This window comes from Anopheles nili, chromosome 3, assembly GCF_943737925.1.
Source record: "Anopheles nili chromosome 3, idAnoNiliSN_F5_01, whole genome shotgun sequence".
NCBI classification, from domain to species: Eukaryota; Metazoa; Arthropoda; class Insecta; order Diptera; family Culicidae; genus Anopheles; species Anopheles nili.
In genome coordinates, this window is record NC_071292.1 from 665,377 (window position 1) to 688,213 (window position 22,837).

Sequence of the window (22,837 nt, forward strand, 5' to 3'; positions counted from 1 at the left end):
ATACCAGCTAAGAGGTAACATTTTCTCCGATCGGATCCGAAAAAAAATCTCCAAAAAATCCGAAAATTTCCTCGAAAAACCGAAATTTTTCAAAAAAGTAACAGGAGCGCATACCAGCTAAGAGGTAACATTTTCTCCGATCGGATCCGAAAAAAAATCTCCAAAAAATCAGAAAATTTCCTCGAAAAACCGAAATTTTTCAAAAAAGTAACAGGAGCGCATACCAGCTAAGAGGTAACATTTTCTCCGATCGGATCCGAAAAAAAATCTCCAAAAAACCCGAAAATTTTCGCGAAAAACCGAAATTTTTCAAAAAAGTAACAGGAGTGCATACCAGCTGAGAGGAAGCATTTCTTTCAAACAGATCAGCGATGGAGACCTGGATTATTTCCAAATACAAACCTAAATATCACAATATTTTTCCACAAAAGTAACAGGCGAACAGAACAGCTGAGAGGAAGCATTTCTTTCATTCTATTTCGAGGTTTTTTTTTATAAATCAAAAAACAGTTCTTATGGCAGCTCCAATGGAGTACACAAGTTTATTTGATAAATTTACTATACTTTGTAATCGCGCTTTTCCCACCAGCTTCTAAAAAGAAACGTTTAAATTAATCATCCGATACATGGTATTACAACGTGTGTGCGCGCGCGCTCGAGTAGCGATCATACAGACCTATGGTGCGTCTCAGTAAATAAAGAAAAAATGCTATTATCAGGTTCATGATGATGGATTTTGTGGAAAATGATGCCGTCGGGTGTCTAACTTTGCGGTCCATAGACTTTTCCTTCGAAAGTTTATCGTCCTTCTTCATTCCGTCAGGGTTGTAGAACGTGGGAGTGGTGCGGTGATGAAGTGATGAAATATTTCTCACAAAATGTAATATTTCACACGATGTAGTATTCAGGTGTTCCCTCGCGTAGTTCAACGTTCGCCGGAGAAATCTGCAAATTTTGTTAGAAATGGATAACGGATAAGTAAAGAAACAAACTGTCGTCAATCGGGGGGCGGCCTATATTTACCATTCTCCTGCGTTCGTTGGCCATCATCTTCAGAAGAATGCAACTTATTTAGGGTGCTTGTGCCAGGATATAATAACAAATTGCTAATTCGCGTGGACGTGCGCATGGGGATTATAGTTACATCTTTATTTCGCTGATAAAGCGATTGCGTATGGAAGAAGGAAAAGGAATGGTTTCCATTTCGTGGAGGCAAAGAACAGCACTTGCTAAACAAAAATCGAATTCCCACGCTCCCTAAACGGTTTGATTATTGACGGTTCGCAGTGTCATGCCGAGAACGCCTCCACGATAGGCAGGAAGCTGGTGCGAAACATGTGAAACTATAAACGCTTAAAACAAACAGGTAAAACATATCAAACGATGGCGAATCTTGTGCGTCAGGTTACAGGTCTGGTTGGTAGAACCCTTCGTAAATCAGATACAGCAGTAGCAGCAGGAAAATTAGTATGAAAAAAGTGGTCATCAAGTTCCTTGTTTCACTCATTGCAGCAGTATGCTCGTGCGCGCGTGTTTATCTTCCTTTTAATTGCAACTGAAAAATGAGTGTGCGAGCGTTGCAGTTGAAATTGAAACGAAAATTGGAAAACGAACGTTCACTACACGCTGTTGTAATACCCAGAAAAAGGCAAACTTACATACGCTTCGTTAGTACTAGGTGCGTTCCAGGCTGAGGAAAAATCAATACTGACAACAGACGAATGGAAAAGATAAAATTTCTAAAAATATCAACATTTCGTTGCAGCAATGTGGTTTAAAATGTGTGTGCAGAAAGCCTCGGGTCGCGACGCTAAAAATACTAATATCACAATTTATTGTTTTTCTTTCCAAACATGTTTGCGTATATTGGTCAAATAGATCATAGCATCGATGGATTGGTTGGTTCTACATATTTTTTTCCTCTTAAACGCAACGATAGGAACTGCAGGGGTTTAATTTCATCAAATCAAGCGCACATTTATGATCATTATCGATCGTTCGGAGCAGGAACATGCATCTATCTTATCGATAGCCACTACCTGCATTGCAACATTAGATAGCTTCTACTATTAGGGCCATACGCTGCACAATAGAACAATGTGCCAAACAAAACAAACCAGAATGCAAAAAATCACTTACAGACGCACATTTTCACATTCAAGTGATCTCGCAACGGATACCGCCGTTTTTCTGAAATTTCTCAAAACATCACTTTTTACGATCACTTATGGATCATGCGATTACGTTTTCATTATGGAAAGTTTCGATACAATTTTTAGCGAACTGACTACGAACGGATGTTACATAAAGGTAAACGTATCCCGCCGACAGGGACGATCTTTCTGACGAGCAGGAAGAAAGAATCGTCAAATCGATCGTGATCAACGAGCCAATTTTACCCCTCGTTCATGTGCTTTTGCTAATGGGTTATTTTTGATTATCGATCGCACGAATATTAGGGCCTAACGGCTTAACACATGGCATATGGAAGCGAAATCAGCTAACTACACGCTTCGCCATGCTCCGTGTGCATCTACAGGATCATTTTTCAGTGCCGTGTTCCCTGGTTACCATTTAAGCGACCGTGAATAGTCTAACCTTGAGTCTACAGTTACTAACACTCTGGTAGACATATTCACTTCGAAAGTATTGCACGATTTGGAGTGCATCATATGCCAAACACGTGAATTCGAATGCGAATACTTCTCCCATTTCACAACAGTATTATACTTTTCTATTTCTGATAAGTTGTTATACGAATTTGACGCTACCATCTCATGTTCTTAATGTTGTGTTAAATGTCTTAGTTCTAATGAAATGAGTACATAATTATCATTTGCCATTTGGCATCAGCATTACATTCATCGGCGTTGCTTCGAGATAAATCTAATAGTAGTTATTAATCAAAGCTAAATGCCGCTAAACTCTAGCAAATTTTCATTTTTTTTTATTGGATACTAGCTGATAAACCCGATTTCATTCGGGTCGACGTAGTTTGAGGAAAAATAAAGGGGCATTTTTACGTATGCTTGGGTAATTCAATTTTTGATGTGCATTTTATTTTTTTCTTATTTAGTTGTATTCATTCTATAAACGTTATTCTCAACCGCGTACACCCGGGATAAGGTGCCCTTTCACGGTTCGGAGAAGGAAATGTCTTCCAACCAATGTGAATTGCAGTTTACTTTAAGTTTAGACTTAAGATAATAGTTATAAGCAATACGGCCTGGCCGTCATTAATGAATAAAAAAAAATAAACGTTATTCCTAGCTTCGTCTTTGAAGGTTTTCTATTTCAATCAATTCATCTCTCGCTGGTCCTCTAGGCATATCCCTTCCAATTGGTTGTACCTGGCTTTTTCAAAATATCGTTCACTGTTTTATAACAAATCGAGCCTTTTAACCATCTTAGGTATGAAGAAAAGGATTTTTTTCAAGAAAAGGATTTTTTTTATAAAATCCTTTCTTCTCTTGTTGTTTCACAACTTCCATTTAGCTTCATAATCTTTCGCATTTTGCACGTCATCAAATTAGTAAAACATATTTTTTATGCCTTGTGTTTTCCTCTTTAATTCTTTCGGAAATACTTTTTTATACAGTATCATTTGTCTTGGATCCGTCACATAAATTTATTTACATAGCAATAAGGAAATGTAGCATGTTGTTCCATCCTGAGCATGTATGACGTTCAAAATCTTTCTACTTTTCTAACACTTATTCTTATTTTGTCACTGAAGCTACCTGGAAACAGTTTTCCATTTTCCTTTATATTTGATCTGTATTGCTGTTCTCTTTCAAAACTTCATTTCATGTTTGTAAGCATTACGCTCTGAAATCGATATTTAAATTTATTACACCAACCACATTTCCAACGCTACTCAACACAATTAAAAACTGAATCTTACTGAATAACGGCATAGCGCTATGTGTTGCAAAATATTGTACACTTTTAAATGTAAACATGCATGAGAAGAAAATGAGTTGACTTTCTAAGCTCAGTTTAGTGTCTAAATAAATTTTTGAAGAGAGAAAAGTTGCAGGAAACTGGACTGTTTGTTGACGACTTTACATTTTTGTTAATTTCTTTTATTCTGATAATGGAAATTCCTTTCCCGACCATAATGTAAAAGTCACTTGTAAAAAAGAATAAACAAAAAACCATTTTTATCATTGAGCGATATTTGAACATAACAATAAATTAGATTTCCATCCACCCATTTCCGCATTGCAGAATATAATATTTTATAACTTGTTGTATAGACTGTGTTAAGGCGTACATGAAAAGTTGTTGTTAAATTTGACGATATTTGTTACTTTGGGCATTTTTTTTTTCAATATTCCGAGCAGGGATTGTATGCCCTTCCACGAATTTGTCTCCAACCGGGAGAGCTGCAACGTCCCATTCTAATTTTCCAGTAAATATTGACATTTTTAAGAATTTGCCTCAATTCATTTAAATCAGACATGATTACCATGCTTGACTATATTTTCCAATACTCTAATAGGAAGAGCTCGTATGGGAGCTCTTGTTTTTAAAATTTTGTGTAAACAGAATCATCCTCACCTAAAATCATCCGGACCAAGCTTTATTGCTATGACCGAATTATTTTCTTGGTAATACAGACAGGAGGTTCTTTGGAAACCTCCCTTTGTTTCCCACTGGCGTAAATAAATCTTCGTCGCGTTATGAATAGGAAGAAGCATTTGTAGCGTGTTTCAATCGAATTGGATGCCATGTGTATTTTTCAATATTTTTTATGTATTTGGTAGAGGTAGAGGGACAACCATTTGGTTATCCGCTTGTAGAACTGAAATTTAGAAAGTCTTTGTATTAAGTGATAAAATTATAGTTGATTTCGACGACATATGTACTTCAAAGTGATATTTTATGATTTGTTAAACGGGGTGGGGGTGCGGGGGGGGGTTGTATGACAGCCCCCCTTTGTTCTTCATTGAAGAGGCTGAAATTTTGCCGGGGTTGATTTAAGCTAATATAACATCTATGTACCAAATTTCAGCCAAATCAGGCGTCATATAAAATTTTAAGCGGATAATATTCATTTTTTATAGGGGGAGATTGTATGGGAGCCACCCTTTGTTCCTCATTGAGATGGCTCAAATTTCGCGAGTATAACTATTTCGCGAGTATAGCAAAATCGGGCAACGCCTATAATTTTAACGGATAATATTCACTTTTTGGAGGGGGGGTTGTATGGGAACCCCCTTTGTTCTTCATTGAGGAGGCTCAAATTTTTCCAGTATTTGTTTGAAGCAATGAAACATCTATGTACCAAATTTCAGCCAAATCAGGCGTCATATAAAATTTTAAGCGGATAATATTCATTTTTAGTAGGGGGGGTTTGTATGGGAGCCCCCCTTTGTTCCCCATTGAGATAGCTCAAATTTTGCCAGTATTCGTTTAAAGTAATAAAACATCTATGTACCAAATTTCAGCTTAATCGGGCATCATTTGTATTTTTAAATGAATATTCGCGAATTGGGGTTGTATGGGAGCCCCCCTTTTGGGGGGCTCTAAAAAAAAAAAATCAAACGCCTAAATCCGAGACCATTATGCACCTATGTACCAAGTTTGGTGCAAATCGGTTCAGTGGAAACCCCATTGAAGCGCACGCATAGGCACATATATATATATATATATATATATATATATATATATATATATATATATATATATATATATATATATATATATATATATATATATATATATATATATACATACAAACATTCATTTTTATTTATAAGATTATAGATTATTATAGATAAGATTTGTTAGAGGGGGGGGGGGGGTAGAGGTGGTTTATATGGGAGCCCCCCTTTTTTCTTCATTGAAGAGGCTGAAATCTTGCCAGTATTTGTTTAAAGTAATAAAACATCTATGTACCAAATTTCAGCCAAATCGGGCGTCATTTAAAATTTTAAGCGGATAATATTCATTTTTTGAAGAGGGGGTTTGCATGGGAGCCCCCCTTTGTTCCCCATTGAGATGGCTCAAATTTTGCGAGTATTAGTTTTTAGTAATGAAACGTTTATGCACCAAATTTCAACAAAATCGGGCTACGACTATAATTTTAAGCGAATAATATTCACTTTTTGGAGGGGGGGTTGTATGGGAGCCCCCCTTTGTTCTTCATTGAGGAGGCTGAAATTTTGCCAGTATTTGTTTAAAGTAATGAAACATTTATGTACCAAATTTCAGCTTAATCGGGCATCATTTGTATTTTTAAATGAATATTCGCGAATTGGGGTTGTATGGGAGCCCCCCTTTTGGGGGGCTCTAAAAAAAACAAAAATCAAACGCCTAAATCCGAGACCATTATGCACCTATGTACCAAGTTTGATGCAAATCGGTTCAGTGGAAACCCCATTGAAGCGCGCGCATAGGCACATATATATATATATACATACAAACATTCATTTTTATTTATAAGAAGAGCCAAACGATTGACGAAAAGCTAGCTAGCTGATCAGCTCAATCTTACTAGCTTCCAGTCACCGTTACTCGCACTCGAAATTTATCAATATTCGTTCCCCACTACAGTAGGAAACACGATACACAATACATGCCGCTTTCGAGGTCACGTACGGTACGATTTTATCGTAAGCTATATTTTTAGAATCTATAGCGTAATGCTTACGTACCAGTGTATGCATCATCAATTGACATGAATGATGGCCTTTTGCTAAAGATAATATGAACAGCAATAGAAGAAATTTGTTTCGTTTCTCGAAGCAACCTTTTAAGAGTAATATTTTAACTTAAGTAGAGTAAAACTATTACATTATTTTTTACTAAATGTGAAATTTATTTCATATCAAAAACATACACAATTATTTTGTATACATAATAATCCTAAACAACATCCATCACCTACGAAAACTAATATAACCGATGAATCAAGAGCCTTTTCAAACAAAATTTTAATGCGATTATCGAAGAAAGGCATAAAAACGTCTATAACTCGAAACATCAAAGGTTGATATTTTTTAGCAAGCTACCCTAGTTGTGAGGTGGCTTATGCATTGAACTAATATGTTGTAAAACTAAATACAAATATTCGTATAGCAAAAAATATTGAAACTGGTTCGTGTGTTCTCAGGTCAATAGGATTCTAATACTCTGTCTCTAAAAAATTGAATACTTATGATTTTATTGTCTTTATTTAATGTAAAAACAAATGTCAGTACATGAACCACCAAATAACCTTTCTCTCTTCTTGCATGAGAAATGATAAGATGAGAAAGGAACTTTAAAGGGACATACATTCTCAGTTTTCGTTATAATCAAAAAGCGAACAACTTAACATGGAACTTTGCAATTTAAAATGGGTATAGGACAATATAGCTGAATTTAATCCGGATGACGTATCATTAGTGATATGTTTATTACTTACCAACATCAGCAACGGACATCCTTGAAATCCCACGAATTCTGTTAAATAGAAAAAAATGTTAATACCGTCCACCACAGAGTGACCCCTAAAAGATTGTCTTCATTGTGTCAGTAATATCTCTTGATATATAATCAAATTAATTCAGGTGAAACACGGATAGAAACATCATGGAAAAAATTAAAACGCAATATCAAACAGCGAAATTATGATTTTACCTACCTCAGTTCTTAAAGAAAGCATCTAACCAGTAACAAATCGGCTGAAAAGAAGATAACAGAAAATAATATTGTCATACAATTGCTTGAAGGCGAGCACATGTTCTAGTGGCTTATTATTTCACTAAGATTGAATTCTATACTCTTTAAGGCATCTGCTTACATCATTTATATGATCGACTATATTTATATCTCTCAATACATACCAACAATGCGCTATTAACCCATAGTAACAACCTGCAATGTTGAAGTTGTTGAAAAAGAAAAACTATATTAGTTACACCTACAAAAATATGAACGACTACATCCGATGTTAAAAAGCATCAGAAGATATCCAACAAGATAATAATCATATTACTCAGGTGAAACACGGAATAAAACATCATACAAATCACCGTTATTCAGAGCTATCGTAATGAAAAACCATTTGCACTTACCGGTTGAACACGATCCAGAAGAAACATTCTTGACGGCATCCTACTGCTAGAATTGTCAACTTCACGATGTACCTATCACTTACGGGCGGAAGTGAAAACTTTGACAGTAGCTTGATTGTTATCTTGAGTAAAAACAAAATCTAGAAATTTTCATGCAAAAAACAGATCTAGATATATTACCAGAAATATGATTTTATTGCATGATTTTAATCAATTTTTTCCTCCACCTTAAGGTTGAAAAATACAAATCCATCTAATATATAACAATTTAAGATATATAAATTTCAGCTTTATCTTAAAATAGACAGAAACATTCACTTCAAAAAACGAATTAAACGAAGAAATCACGACACGAAAAGTTGAGTGACAGCGATATGAGATGTTTGGCATTTCGCTCGTTCATACGACCCTGCTCAATGTAGAAGCACCCTAAGGTCGCCTCAATTTTTCTCCTCGCAGCGCAACTCTCAAGAGCAAATCGAAGTTTTAATTGAATATGCTCGGAGGTGCAACGTGCTAATGCAAACAATCCTGCTCGCAGAAAGGCGACTATTCCAAGCCGTAGCTGTAAAAAAGTAAATGTAGAAGAGTCGCTTGTTTCGCAACACGATTTGTGCCAAAAGGGTGTAAATACCCCGTTTTCATGAGCTTATTTCAAAGGGGACGTGAGTGAAATTGCCTGCACCCAAACATTGATTTGGTTTGATTCTAAAAAAAAAAGTTCAACTGCTCTCCATAATGAAAGCAATCACGGCAGTGTGTGCTACAGGTTCCCCTGTTCCGGCTATTGCGAATGGCCGTGTGCGTCAACGCCATCGAGAAGGGGAAAATGATCCGGAGATTCAGGTGTATTTAACGAAGCTTAAGGACTTGGTACCGTTTACGGCGAAAGACCGCAAAATATCCAAGCTCGAAGTCATCCGGAATGTGATTGACTACATTTGTGAGCTGCAGAATACTCTAGCGCACGCCGACGCATCATCCGATTCGGCCACACCAGTAGGACAGAGACAACCTCTGGGCATTCGGCCCCCAGCCCCCAATACGATTCTGGCCACTAGTTCCTCCCTTACTGGCAACATGAACAACAACGTTCACACTTCCAACACCAGCACCATCTTAACTGGCGAAACTTCCGTCGCCAGTGATACACCACTGGCAGCAGCCGAGGTAAGTTTTCAAGATCGAATGTGCAGAATTGAGCGACAACGTGTCCACCTCGATGACACCTTTCCGTTTCCCTTGAAGTTAAATTTGCTGCAAAAAAACAAATATTCAATGTCATCACAATGTTTTTTTTTCTACCAAACATTCTCCTTCTTGTTAGGAACGTTGAGAATTGATCGCAATTAGAGATCAAATAGCTTAAACCTCGGCGCCACGAGTTTGCTAATAACTGTCCGTCTGCATTTCAGTAGACCAGCCGTATGTTGTTGTTAAATGCACCTGTATGATACAGGGGCTGTCATCTGTGTTTTTTATGATGATCTTTGGCCTTTTATAATTTGGCCTCCGAGTTTCGTTAACATCACGTGAGACAGTCATTCTTAGCATACTATTTCCTCAATTTGAGTTTCCAACTTCACACTCGCAAACGGGAAAGATAATATTGAACGATTTTTCGATTATTGTAATCCACACGAGCTTGTCAGTAAGGTTTTCTTTTTTCTCTCGTCAATTCCACAGATCAGCGAAAAAGTGATGCCCTCGTATTGAAATTCGGAAATATGGTGCCTGTTCCAAAACGGAGCTCTTTTACCTGGTGCAATAAACCAACATACATACATACATATATACATACCCGATGATTCTAGCGGATCTCAACTGCCGACTCTTCCCTGTCCCAGGCGAGTTGTGCTATATTCAGAATCATCGAGGTGCCTTGCAAGGTGGCAAGGCAATCTGACAAAAAGGATGGTAGGAACTTCAAGATGCATTATGTGTAAGAATTGGCCAGGAATAGATCTGCCCATTTTTCGACTATTATACTGAAACAAACACAATTATTTTAATTCCATTAATGTTCTGTGATTAATAGACATATGTTTCGTTTAATTGTGCATAGTTGTTATGAAAACATTCAAATACGTACCCGTAAACTTGTAGCGTTGGAGAAGAACCCATAAAATTCGTCATCGGGCACTTTGAAGTTTGAATATCTGACTGGAATGGGAGATACGTTCACGTGACTCTACTGTGCGTAACCATGGATTAAGGACTTTTCGAGTTCTCAACTTTTGTTTTCAACATTTTAATCATAACATCAAAGTTCTTGGTCCATACCGAAATACTACAACAGATTTTCTGTATTGTAGAGGGGTTGTCCATCTATTTCTTTTAGTTATTTCGTATGAGCTATTACAAATAAGATCTGATCGACAAAAGCGATCTAGCATTATTACTACCGAGAGCAGACGAAATTATATTCAATTAAATTATTGTAATATTAAAGCGTTTGTAGTGCAAGATGTAAACGAAGAAGTAAATAAAATGTACTGAAAATAAGTTTGTCAAAAATTGTTATCAATCCCATCATTTCCGAAATGTAGTATTATAGATCCATTCAGTTGGCGTTCTATGATCCTAACACATAAAGCGGGCTTCTTCCTCCTCCCGTGTTCGTCTTAACGGTATTCAGCCTAGCCATCCTAGATTAAATCACGATTGCCTTAACGGATTCAATCACAAATCGGACGGTATATTTGAGAAAAGTAATGCTTATCTGGCCCTGAATCGTTTTTTTTTTTCACATTCAAATCGCACACCTGTGGCGCAAATGCGCTCGACAGCTTTGCACTTAAAACTGGTGAACGAATTTGCTTTAGTCATTCTTGCCAGATATGGCTCTGGTAAGTACACCTGCACCGTCAACACATTCTTTCTGATACCGATGACGCATACGCATGCCGAGTACGGAGACGCGTACTGAGGTATCTTTTTGCTTGTGTTAATATTTGCACTGACGCGACGAATCGCGGTTATAGATAAAAGCCGAGCCCTATCGCGGAAATGTCAAAATCCAATAAATTGACCAGTACCAGGCAGTCGTAAATTTCAGTTGGCGAAGAAAACGATAAAAAATAGCAGCACACCAGGTGTATCAATGTTACGGCATAACCTCTTCTTCACTGAGGAAGGTTCCCCGAGGATACTTCGGTTCAAATGTACTCGCGATAGATTGGAGCACCTGCTTATCTACCATCAGTAATAGTTCGGTACAAGAGGATCGTACCGGGTCTTATCGAGCTTTGTTCAGGTCAAGCTAATTAATACCAGTACCCGTCACTTGATGCTTGATTGAGGAATTGTCAGGCCGTTGCCGGAGAAGTGATAAAGCTGATAACAGAATCAAGCGTAAGTTAAAATCTACGTTTTAGTAACACCTGTATGTACTCGGTAATCTAAGCTACAAAATCCCAGAATTAGCATAGCCAGTCATCTGTGCACCTGCTATCGCTGAATAACATAAGAATTTTCTAATGTGGCTAAAGATGTTCATATAGATGGATAGTTTCTTGCACAGAAAAAAACGAGCTGGTGGTGCTGAGATGAAAGGATGCAAAAAATTAATGAAATGAGTTGAAAAATGGGTATATATAAACATATTTTGAGAGCTGTTTGCCTTTTAAATTTGCGCTATTCGATTTTCAGCAAACCTTCTCCATTGTTTACAAGAAGGTCTGAACAATGGTTTTGGTGATAAATAGTTGTACTGTGGCTTTCATTGTTTTCCCCAGTAGTATGCTCAATAGATAAACCAATTTATTGCTTTTTTCTCATAATTCTTACTACACACCGATAAACGCTAACGCAAGAGTTGAGAAAAAAGAGCACTATACTTTCTAAATTTAGTATAGTTCCGTAGCATGGTTTTGATGAAAATTTAATTTGTACCGTGTTCCATACGGTCGGACGGTGAAGTAATAGAATATTTCCACAAATGAAAGCAAGCTAGCTCCAACAAACAACCCTGTAGTGCCGCCAACAGAAACTAGACAAAAAATAATATCAATTATTGTTACTAAAATTAGGGGTTTATTCTCGTCTCTTCGTGCGCTACTTACCAACCAAATCAAGTCTGCCGCGTACAACATTTCTTTTGTACCGCTCCGTTGGTAAGGCAGAGAGTTGAATTTCAATCGTAGAATAACGACGGTCGGAATCAAAAATGCTCTCGCGGGAATCGTGCACAATTCCGATATCCACCTCAGTGCATGAAGGCAAGCAATCGCAAACTACTCCTCTGCGGCCGACCGACCATTTTGGGATGACAATAGTCAGATCTTCGTAGTGCTCATTTAGACAAATCAATCCGGACATATTGCATTTGATGTATGGTTCTAAGAGCGAAAAAAAAATCAACTTGGCTATAGCGAGACTCTAAAACACACTTTACACACTTTACCGGTGTTTGGCATCAGGTGGCTGGTGCAGTTGCAAATTTTTAATTGCTTGTTTTTTCGACATTGAACCGAACAGGCACTGTAGCTGTAATACCGATGAACATCAAGATTGTTTTCGTCGGGAAAACGACATTTTCGTTGCGATACGCTGACTTGCTTCGCTTCCGGATCGTTTTCGATGTCTTTTATTGATATGTGTCTCTTGTAAGCAATGTAGTGATCGACCAACAGTACATCCGACTTTGGAGTTATCAAGTTGGGTACCTCTTCCTCCCCGATCGTGTACACGTATGCCTCGGTCAATACCGTTATTGTTAGCTTTCCAGGTCCGGTATGTTTGTTAGAAATCATGTTTAATTTAACCGGATGTTTAGAACTCGTTTGCAGTGAGTTGACGGCATAGCACAGACCCAGCTCCGTTTCCATCGGTTGAAAGTAACGGCAACAATCGAACGGCTTATCATTCCAGTAACAATCTTCTAACGTCTCCATACATGTACTGCGGACGAGGTCCGCATATGCGCTGAAGTTAGTAAAAAAACAATTTTCCGCCATGTCCTCGCTTGCGCACTCATTAACCGTGTGATATGACTCGCCGCGGAAGTATCCTATTTCGTTCAAAACTTCTTCCATTGCAAAATCATGGTTTTCACCCCAAAGCCTAAAAGGCAGGGCCAGTTCATTGGCATATGTGGCAGAAAACAAAAATAACAGTAGCAAATTACAATACTCACTTATCGGCAATAGCCTGGATTCGTTCCATATTTCTCATCTCACATACAACGATTGAAGGAAAACGAGTGTTCCAATCTCGATAGCTCGTTTCAACGACGAACGATATGGCGCTGGTTTGAAAGGCTTCCAATGACGCATCAATAAGAAACGCAGAGCCAACCCAGGAAATTATAACGCACACTATCCAGAATATGCTACGGTTTAAGCCATTAAAACATAAAAATGTGCTATTTGAGTCAGCTAGCTTGTCAAGCATTACCGTTCTGTGACATGGTATGAATCGTCTGCTATAAATTTCACCCCATGAAACGTGGAATTGATCAGGTACTCCTTCACAATATCAGTGAAACGCATTCTTTTTATAAGATTCACAACAAACCAGAAAAAGAACGAGGTACAAACTAACGCCAGTTCTAGATCGTCAGCTGAATGGGACTTAGACAAATCTGCCTCACAGCGAGCAAGATTCGTTATTGAATGCATACCGATAGCGAGTAGAATTATTCAATTATTTATTTATGGCTCTACAAGTCCCAATAATATGCGTGGTTCAATTATCGTCACTCTAATGACCGGTAGAGCTGCTCAATATTGCTTGACTATGTCGTTCAACAGGGTTCTTCATTTGTGAGGCAATAATTATCAATCAGTTCCGTTAGCAGTTCAGTCATTCGGATACGGTAAATGTCGTCTTCTTCAAACGACTGAATGCACACACGTTGTTTTTCACTACCCCGAAGAAAGCTGTCGAAATCTTCCGATCGCTTAAGCATATTCTTGGTCGTATGTTTTGGCAGAAGTGTAAGATGGCTAAACAGCAAAGATTCGATAAGACCAGCCAACGCGAAATTTGCACAGGATGTGTCAAATTCTGACCGTGGCAGAAACAATGGCACATCCTTGATACTATTGGCAAGCAATAGACTTACAACTGTGTCGTAATATGTGTTCAACATGAATTGTAGATGTTGTTCCCGAAATTCACGTACACTGCAAAGCATTATCAATGTCCAAACATCCAATGCAGCAGGAGCATAGCGAGCCAATTGGAAGTCAACCAGTTTTGCTTCCACCGGGATACGCTTCACAAAAGCGAGAGTTTCTAAAATATAGATGCTAATATTAGCAGATTATTTTGTGGAGTCTTAACATAACTTAACCTAAGAGGTTCTGCTTTGCTATAAGTTATTCTAAGGAAACGCAGCGGTAGATCAAACCGCGGGGAAAAATACTCGCTAACGTTACTATTTACAATAATATCTAGTTGAATAGTTCCTCGAATCGCACTTCAATCGAGGCCTTATTGCATAATTACATAATTTAGGAGTGCAGGAGTCACACCTGCAGTATGTGTTGATCAACTAAATCCGATAGCATATCCGTCATGAGATTTCTATATTCATCGTACTGATTCCAAGCTTCGAGACAAATGTCCATCTCGACAGCTCCAGAACCTCCTGGTTGACATGGACTTCCAACAGTACCCGGCAACCGATGTTCTTCTCGACATCGGGCAACTAGCTCAGCTGGTAGCATCGTTACATGCCGATATAGAACACTATCTATAAGCCCAGCCAGCTGATACTGGTGACATGAATCGCGGTACGAGGCAAATCCATTGGCAAAGACCTCCCGAACGTCCTTGTGAAACCAATCGAGTTCAAGCTTCAAAGCATCATAATATGCGTTCAGCAGTTCCTCAAGGTATCGTACCCGGAATGCAGTTGTTGTCGTAGAAGTAAGAAAAGACAGCACATCATAAGCTGGGGGCGCGTATCGTGCAATTTGAAAGTCGATCAGAATGCAACTCGATGGACGAGCACCACCAGGTGCGGACCAATTGCCCAAGTTTAAAATTTCGTATGGATTTGGTTTTTTGATTGACGAACGCTTTCGACGTCTGCCCTCACCGTTGGAAAGCTGCAACTGCTTGTCCACATCTGATGCGGCGTCCATCTCTGTCTGATCTTCACGATCCGAAGTTGTTTTTTGACCTTCATTTAAATCTTCTTATCACGAGTTGAGATAAAAGAAATAAATAAAGAGTATACGAAATGTACGCTTGTCCGTAAGAAGTCACGTCTCACGTGATAAAATTAACCGGTGGATCTTACCTCCACTAGTGCTGCAGTTGTCCATGCATGTAGGCACCATTTCATAACGAAACATAACATTATTACTCCACAAATCCCCATGATTTAATACATTGCGGAACACAGTTGAAGGCTTGGCAAAATCGTAAATCTTGCGCACTAGGACAGGAACTTTTTCCAATATATCTTCTAGTTTAGCCGAATTTGCGTACTTATCGATACGGCTGATCATCTCACATAGTACGTTAATTGCATTTTCCAGATTAACCTTACGAACATGATCGTCATCGTCTATATATGCGTTCTCGTTCAGATATCCGACGAAAAGCTTAGGGATTGGGATTTTTGACCGCTCTTCAAGAATGAGAGACGATGCATGAAGTTTAGCGACAGCCTGTAATGCCACTTTTAGATGGTCGAAGTCGAGTAGATTATTTGTTCCTTCGACGATGCTGTATCCATCCGATCTTAAATTTTCAAACACTATCATGCGTTCTTCTTTAGTAAAGTAGGCCGTCGGAACAAATGGCTTGGTACCGATCATGACGTCCTGCAGTCGCGGAATAACATGTTTATAGAGCATTATCTCCTTTCGGAAGCATCCCATTTCTTTTATGTAGTTTGCTAGTTTTGGTACATTTTCAGGTAAAACTTTCAGAAAAAAGCTAATATATTCTTCCTCCGCATACTTTTCCTCTTCTTCTGGTTTGTAATGTACCATCTTTTCTCGCAGATTTACGTCCAACAAATAATGATCGCCTAGATAACCAACAGGTTCCTCACTCAGTCGACGCACTTGGTAAGATACGAGCCTAAATTTGCCATTGACACGGTTTCTCTTATCCTGGATGTAGCACTTGACCAAATCTACTATTTCGTTTTCAGTTAGGCCTATTGTTAATGGATCCATACTCTGGAAAAAGATCTTCGCTGGAAACAACTTACAACAAAATAGAGACCAGCATAACACCACCACGCTTTATATAAAGAAACGCCATACTACCGATGAGCACCGTAGAGATGGAGATAAGTAATGCAAATACCGTTCACTTGATATCCGAGATGATTTTATCGTAAAAGACTGAACTAAGTGGTGGTGTAAACTCATTACGCGAAATGAGACAAAATATTGGCTCTTTTCTTTATTATTCATCACTAAACAATCCTATATTCTCCCTACAGTTAGCATTACACTTTTGCTACTGGTAGAACATTATTTCCATCATCTGCTAAAAAAACGATTTGTTCGCTATTAATGAGATTAACGCCACTGTTGTTTTCGATGTTCTGTAAAACTATTGGATTAGAATTGATCTGGTAGCAGATCTCATTCAGTATTTCTTCATTCACAACGTTGTCGCCAAAGTCAGGTCCCACATGGGCATTGGTATTAGTTGCATCAGCTAAAACGGTTGACGAGGGTTTGCTAGTGCCAATATGATCGTGCTTAGGGTGATGCTTGCTTATGTGAGCCTGAAGCCTAGTCCGAGAGCTATACTCGGAATTGCAATGAGCGCAGTGGAAGGGTTTGCCAAAATGCTGATAGCTATGTATTTTGAGCTGCTGTTTCTGCCGAAAGCTGTGCCCACAAACATTGCACTTGTGAGGTCGTTTGTCGCTATGGATTAATTCATGATCCCTTAAGTGACCTTTCATAGTAAAGCCTTTTGAACAAACTGAACAGGTATACTTCCGCCTTTCTTCAGGCATTTCATGTTGTTCAAGATGTTTTCGCAAGAAATTACCTTTGGCAAACGTTTTCCCACATAGTTTACATAAATGTTTTTTTCCAAAATGCAGCGCCAAATGAGTGTTCAAAGAATCTGCCTTACCGAATGCCCGGTTACAGACTTGACACGAGTACTGCCGTATTCCAGCGTGCAACACTTCTTTATGATGATTCAATGAAGATTTTCTAGTAAATTTTTTTTCACATAGATCGCATAAAAATACGTTTTGCTGGTCGCACTTGCTGCTCGAACCTGCTGTTTCTTCATGATTTACCTTGAGATCCAATTCGAATGTACTACCTTTCGTTTTCTTTTCCTTCGCTAAAGTGAGCTTTACACCGACAGCCTTGGGATGCTTTCTGTGAACTTTTCGCTCATGATTGTTACAAGATGCTTTTGCTAAAAATCCTTTATCACAGTGCGGGCATCGATAGCGTTTTTCTGATGAATGGATCTCTTCGTGACGTTTGAGCAATTTGCGCCACTTAAACATTTTATGACATATTGGACAACTGAATGGTCTAGAGTTTTTGTTAGCTAAGGAATGATTTAGTTCTGCATCATCTGAGTTGTCTAGGATGTCTTGTTCCAAGCCTTCGTCCGTTTGCTCGGGCCATACACTGCCAACACTACTGCTTTGATCTAGATTATTGATAATCCTGGCAATATTTGCTTTTGTTTGAAGCTCCTCATTGGCTTTTTTTGCTTTCATTCTAAACAAATAAAAATCCTTTAACATGCCGACACATCTGGTACAAATATCATCACACATCAGCTGATTTGTCGTTCCAGGCACCACTTTCTGTGGCACGTTCAGTTGTGTAAGTTGTGAGTATAGATCGCTTAAGTGGATCTTTTCCGAGCCTTGAAAGATACTGTCGTAGCATTCTTCGGCACGAAACTCACATCTCGTTGTGATCTTGAACGTCTGACTAGTTTCTGTCAAGCAGCACAAACAAATAAGCTCCATTTAATGCTGTTTTATGCGAACCACCTTTTGTTTTGTACGTAGCGCTTCTGATTTTCAAATATTGTTTACATGCTTTAGATTTGAATAGTCGATTGTGTTTTGTCGTTCTCTGTCAAACCTCTCTTCTAGGTGTGGATAACACCTTGCGTGTCAAGCGTTTTTTTAGGAAATTTACAGAATGCCACGATTAGAGCGTTGCTTGCTCATACGTCATAGCCACGGTTGCACCGGCTCTAATTCTGCACGTTCTACGTTTGTGATGAATGTTTGGCTTTCTTTACGTTCATTCGTATTTCTGTTTTGTCATAAATTGGATATTTAAGAATAATAGCTGTTTTAAATATTAAAAAAATTGCATTTTAAATTCAAGCGTTTTTCTCAACACCCAAAAATGGGTGACATGGTGTTATTGAAAATTTGCCGTCACCTACTTTTTGGGTGACGCGGCACTCAAGATGTTAGGGCGAGCATTTTTAAGTGCGTGTTTATACCACTGTGCTTCGACACTAACGATAAGAAGGGTCAAATAATAAGCTCTTTAATAAAATAATACCAGACGCCCTCGTAAGATATGTGTTTACCTTCCAAAAATATACACATTTATTCTTACCTCCACAAACCATGTATCCAAGCTTATGCGTACGCACAATATATCGTATAATTTGTCGAATGTACAAAGCTATCAACTGTTCTAAGTGGATTCATAAACAATTTCCTTAAAAATGCCCTTTCTTACTCATCTCTGACTCTCTGACTATTTTGAAAGAATATTTATTTTTATAACACGTAATTGTCAACAATTTGCGTAACCATATCACTGATTCGTAGACGATACTGTTCGTATTTTTCAAACCCTCGCATGCTAGCACGCACAAATACGGCGGAATTTGGTTTACAATCTTCATCGTTATCTACATCACTTTTCTCGTAACAATCCTGCTCCGGTGGCCAATGGAAATACATACAGCTTTCTATCAATCCTGCCAAATGATAGTGCACACAGGACTCAAGGAACACAGATCGCGGAAGAAGTTCTTCCGCATCCAGGTCATTTAATGCCAGATACGATGCCAAACTGTCGTAATATAAATTTTTCCATCGCTCTAAAAGAGGTTCTCTAAAATCGCTCAGAGTCGATATCATAATGAGCGCCATTACATCGTAGGCAGGTGGTGCGATGCGGGAAAACTGAAAATCTACTAACTTTGCATCGATGGGAAAAGCTGCAAGAATAAAAAAATTATCACCCATTAATCGTTGAGCATGCCGCATCGTAGAAAGTCTAGTCCGCATTACCTGTGTTTGTGCCATTAACCATCGTGTCATACTTAAACATTATGTTGTTACACCACAAATCCCCATGATTCAGCACATTTCGAAACACTTTTGATGGTTGAGCTAAATCGTAAATCCGCCGTACCAGCGCTGGAATTCGTTCTAAGATGGACTCAATGCACTGGGAATTACGATACTTGTCGATTCTCTTGGCTACCTCGCACATAACCTGTATGCAATTTTCTAAATTCGTCGTACGTACGTACGTTGCACTATTGATGTACACATTCTCCTCCAGCATATTGGTACCGTTTTCAGCAAGATTTATCGACAGCTCGGATAAAGATACTCCCGTACGTTCTTCGTATATAATCGACAATGCGTGCAATTTTGCGATTGTTTTCAAAGCCGTCTCAATGTGATCCTGATTTAGCAATGTCGTTCCACTGTTGATCATCATGCTGTAGCCTTCGTGTTTCAAATCATCTAAAACAATTAGTTTTTCCTGTTTCGTGAGATATGAATTAGCCACAACCACTCCGATGCCTTTGGTTTGATGTAGCAATAATGGTAGCAACTTGCTGTACACGAATATTTCTTTTCCGAAACAATGCATTTTCTTGATATACTCAGCTAGGCTCGGGTTACTATCTGGGAGCATTTTCACGAAGAAAGAAAGTCTTTCATTCTCGTCATGCGATTCGTTTGCAACTTTTGCGACAGATGTATGACCTTCTGCATTCTTCAAATCCAATTCTTTGGTATTGTCCTCTGCTAAGTCTACCAAGAGAGTTAAGTGATCAGCTAAGTACCCGATAGGCTCTTCGCTTAAACGTTTCAAGCTATACGATTTCACTTTTGCATGGGATTTCATGCTTCTCTCCAACACCACTCGGATGTCTTCGTTGGTTAACACTTCTGAAAAAGGCTCAGCCATGATCTTGGAACTTTTATCAACTATACTCAAAGACGACCACGGCACCAAAGCATATACGATTGGTTTAGGAAGGTAAATTGAATATGTGTTTCCCTGTAAGCGCCAACGAGCGCTCAGTCTCAATTGTTCATCGACAATTCACTCTTATCGAAGCTCTTGTTCACACGTTCATTTTCACTTAGTGACGTAATCTGCATCAACAAATCCGCTGAATGAGAATCATTAGCAGAACATCAACAACCAAAGTGCGTCTTATGATAGGAAATAAAAGTTAGAAATTCAACACGTTTCGACATCTGAAATAGCACTTGTTGCACACATATATTCATCGTAACGATTTTTACTTGACTTCAAACGATAACTGGGAATACGTATTTCAACTGTTGTTCATTCTGCTGACCCAATGATAATGTTGACAAGAGATTGTGTCACGTGTGAAAAAGAGAAAAAACAGCTGATTTTGACATATTCCACGTTGCATGCGGACTTGCGCACCCGTTAATATCCGTTCCTACGGTATGCTTTTCAAAAAGGATTTCTTGTGCGACTAAATTTTTTTGCAATTATGTATTTCATAATTCAGATTAAAAAAATGACAGAAAAATAAAATTTACATTATCCCACCAGCCCCAAGGGCATTGTTGCTGTACTAAACAGTATATAATGCCAAGTACTAAGCAAAGTTTAAATTATCTTTGTAACGGCTAACAGGTATAAAAAAGAAAGATATACAAATCAGCTTAAGGCAAAGGAAACGGGTCATAATAGCAACACCGAAATAAAGGACACTGTTTAATAAGTGTAGGTAACACTATTTTAAGAAGGATATATTACATGTTTGATAAAAGATAAGAGCATGGTAGAAGATTCTGAATGTAATAGATAAACACGCATATCGCGGCCTATTGTTGGTGCGACGAAAGCGTAGATAATTGAGATAAATTGATCAAAGCAAATAACGTGTTCCTCGTGATACGGTGAATGGTGGCAAGAATGAATCTTAATGCTCCAGTTCGTAGCTCGACATGGTCAGTAAAGGACTTAATTTTAAAGAACAAAAGTATAACTCTTCATTTTATTCTTCAACATCATGAATGCTGTGCATAATATATTGCTATCAAATGAAGACTGTGAAAAAATAATTGCAGCTGATAAAAGTACGACAAATGAACTAGTTAAAATAATTAAATACGAACCAGAGCGCATTCCTGGCAAACCCGGATATCTAGGAGAATACACTTTCCTGGATATATATTTTGAAGTGGTTAGTTACTACAAATCTGATGTGTGCAAAAATGGAACCTATCGTGCATCTTTCCTCCTTCAATAGGCAAATGGATCCATCCTTTCCCAGCGGTACTTTGCAAAATCGCTCCCGTACCACGACCAAGTGCTTACGACTGCTGTCGAAGAATGGGGAATATTCCGCAAAGAGACAGAATTATATTGTCAAATATTTAATCAATGCGTACGTAACACGAACAAGGTCATAAAGTGGTCTCCTGAATGTTTTCTTGCTAGAAATAACCTGCTCGTAATGGAAGATCTTACGAGGATGGGATTTAAAACAATATCATTCCAGACGACTTTTAACGAGCATCACATTAAGCTAGTTTTAGATCGACTAGCGCAAATGCACGCTTGTTCGTTTGAGTATGAAATAAACCGTCTTGAAGGACAGTCGATTGGATCGTTATTTAACGAGCTAATATTGTTCGAAACCACATTCACCGAAAGTAGTGGATGGTTCATGGCAGGACTTAAGGTAGAACTCTTCCATTTAATTTCATAGTGACATCGAATTGAATATGAACAATCGCATTGTGCGATGTTATTTGTTATTTGCAGGGAATCGAAAAAATTGCACTGGAAAGGAACCGTTATGCGATAGACCCGTCTAAGAAATCTGTGATACAGAATCGATTATGGGACTGTATGAAACAAATCTTTTCGCTGGCAGAATGTACAACTAAATTTCGATCAGTAGTCGTCCATCGAGATCTGTGGTTTAACAACATCATGTTTAAGTGCGACTGTTTGGACGCTATGTGCGAGGAACCCAAGGAATGCATTCTGATAGATTTCCAGCTGGCACGTTATTTGCCGCCTGCTGTTGATTTTTTGTGCGCCCTATACTTACTCACGGACAGTGAGCATCGCAAGCGATTTGAAAAGACACACGTGGAATACTACTACGCATCACTTCAACGGAAATTAGCAATATTAGGACTAGACGGAGCAGCCATTCTTTCCAGAGAACAGTTTGAAAAAAGCTTAGACCATTACCGTCTTATGGGTTTTGTTTGGACAGGCGTACTGCACGGTTTCGTAAATTTTCCTCAAGGTGTTTTAGATAAACTACATCATCACGATCCAAAGACATATACTCGAATGTCGATGGAAAATCGTGACGATTTTATTCTCAAGTATTATGATGAAGATCGGTACTTCCGCGAACGATTAGACGATATCGTTACTGAGCTGTTACAGTTTTTATTCAATTTTTCTTAAACAGTTAATACGATGAATTCATTCAAACAAATATAGTGGAAATAAACTGTCAACTTTAGCCTAAGAAATCTGAATAAAAGAAATACCACGAGACGTCCAAAATTGATAATGATTGTT

General features: G+C 38.4%; 5 protein-coding genes and 1 long non-coding RNA gene across 6 annotated transcripts; 2 read left to right on the forward strand and 4 right to left on the reverse strand.

Annotated features, from left to right (window-relative positions):
• Positions 1 to 7,433: 7,433 nt before the first annotated feature.
• Positions 7,434 to 7,970, reverse strand: LOC128726930 (uncharacterized). Its single transcript, XR_008410830.1, has 3 exons — positions 7,836 to 7,970; positions 7,634 to 7,673; positions 7,434 to 7,452 (listed from the first exon to the last, which is right to left on the reverse strand). It is a non-coding gene; the product is annotated as an uncharacterized LOC128726930 (long non-coding RNA).
• A 601-nt stretch (positions 7,971 to 8,571) lies between these two features.
• On the forward strand, positions 8,572 to 10,562 carry LOC128723705 (DNA-binding protein inhibitor ID-2-like). The gene is made up of 2 exons (XM_053817469.1): positions 8,572 to 9,236; positions 9,753 to 10,562. Exons 1-2 carry the CDS (start codon positions 8,805 to 8,807, stop codon positions 9,780 to 9,782), a joined length of 462 nt encoding a protein of 153 aa, XP_053673444.1. The 5' UTR covers positions 8,572 to 8,804; the 3' UTR covers positions 9,783 to 10,562.
• A 1,352-nt stretch (positions 10,563 to 11,914) lies between these two features.
• On the reverse strand, positions 11,915 to 13,697 carry LOC128727652 (sodium channel protein Nach). Its single transcript, XM_053821584.1, has 5 exons — positions 13,464 to 13,697; positions 13,204 to 13,398; positions 12,472 to 13,130; positions 12,131 to 12,406; positions 11,915 to 12,057 (listed from the first exon to the last, which is right to left on the reverse strand). Exons 1-5 carry the CDS (start codon positions 13,685 to 13,687, stop codon positions 11,915 to 11,917), a joined length of 1,497 nt encoding a protein of 498 aa, XP_053677559.1. The 5' UTR covers positions 13,688 to 13,697.
• Positions 13,698 to 14,539: 842 nt separating this feature from the next.
• On the reverse strand, positions 14,540 to 16,207 carry LOC128727284 (uncharacterized). The gene is made up of 2 exons (XM_053821180.1): positions 15,319 to 16,207; positions 14,540 to 15,210 (listed from the first exon to the last, which is right to left on the reverse strand). The coding sequence occupies exons 1-2, from the start codon at positions 16,205 to 16,207 to the stop codon at positions 14,540 to 14,542; spliced, it is 1,560 nt and encodes a 519-aa protein (XP_053677155.1).
• A 2,060-nt stretch (positions 16,208 to 18,267) lies between these two features.
• LOC128727656 (uncharacterized) lies at positions 18,268 to 20,209 on the reverse strand. The gene is made up of 2 exons (XM_053821592.1): positions 19,294 to 20,209; positions 18,268 to 19,220 (listed from the first exon to the last, which is right to left on the reverse strand). The coding sequence occupies exons 1-2, from the start codon at positions 20,207 to 20,209 to the stop codon at positions 18,775 to 18,777; spliced, it is 1,362 nt and encodes a 453-aa protein (XP_053677567.1). The 3' UTR covers positions 18,268 to 18,774.
• Positions 20,210 to 21,299: 1,090 nt separating this feature from the next.
• On the forward strand, positions 21,300 to 22,813 carry LOC128727662 (uncharacterized). The gene is made up of 3 exons (XM_053821598.1): positions 21,300 to 21,473; positions 21,540 to 21,974; positions 22,058 to 22,813. The coding sequence occupies exons 1-3, from the start codon at positions 21,300 to 21,302 to the stop codon at positions 22,718 to 22,720; spliced, it is 1,272 nt and encodes a 423-aa protein (XP_053677573.1). The 3' UTR covers positions 22,721 to 22,813.
• The last annotated feature ends 24 nt before the right edge of the window (positions 22,814 to 22,837 follow it).

Coding starts and splice junctions, on each gene's coding strand:
- LOC128723705 (XM_053817469.1), top strand. CDS start 8,805: ATGAAAGCAATCACGGCAGTGTGTGCTACAGGTTCCCCTGTTCCGGCT. Junction 9,237..9,752: donor CACCACTGGCAGCAGCCGAG/GTAAGTTTTCAA, acceptor TCAATTCCACAG/ATCAGCGAAAAAGTGATGCC.
- LOC128727652 (XM_053821584.1), bottom strand. CDS start 13,687: ATGCATTCAATAACGAATCTTGCTCGCTGTGAGGCAGATTTGTCTAAG. Junction 13,399..13,463: donor TCATACCATGTCACAGAACG/GTAATGCTTGAC, acceptor CTTAAACCGTAG/CATATTCTGGATAGTGTGCG. Junction 12,407..12,471: donor CCACCTGATGCCAAACACCG/GTAAAGTGTGTA, acceptor TTTCGCTCTTAG/AACCATACATCAAATGCAAT.
- LOC128727284 (XM_053821180.1), bottom strand. CDS start 16,207: ATGGATCCATTAACAATAGGCCTAACTGAAAACGAAATAGTAGATTTG. Junction 15,211..15,318: donor CAACTGCAGCACTAGTGGAG/GTAAGATCCACC, acceptor CGTGATAAGAAG/ATTTAAATGAAGGTCAAAAA.
- LOC128727656 (XM_053821592.1), bottom strand. CDS start 20,209: ATGGCTGAGCCTTTTTCAGAAGTGTTAACCAACGAAGACATCCGAGTG. Junction 19,221..19,293: donor GGTTAATGGCACAAACACAG/GTAATGCGGACT, acceptor TTATTCTTGCAG/CTTTTCCCATCGATGCAAAG.
- LOC128727662 (XM_053821598.1), top strand. CDS start 21,300: ATGAATGCTGTGCATAATATATTGCTATCAAATGAAGACTGTGAAAAA. Junction 21,474..21,539: donor TGGATATATATTTTGAAGTG/GTTAGTTACTAC, acceptor CTCCTTCAATAG/GCAAATGGATCCATCCTTTC. Junction 21,975..22,057: donor GGTTCATGGCAGGACTTAAG/GTAGAACTCTTC, acceptor TGTTATTTGCAG/GGAATCGAAAAAATTGCACT.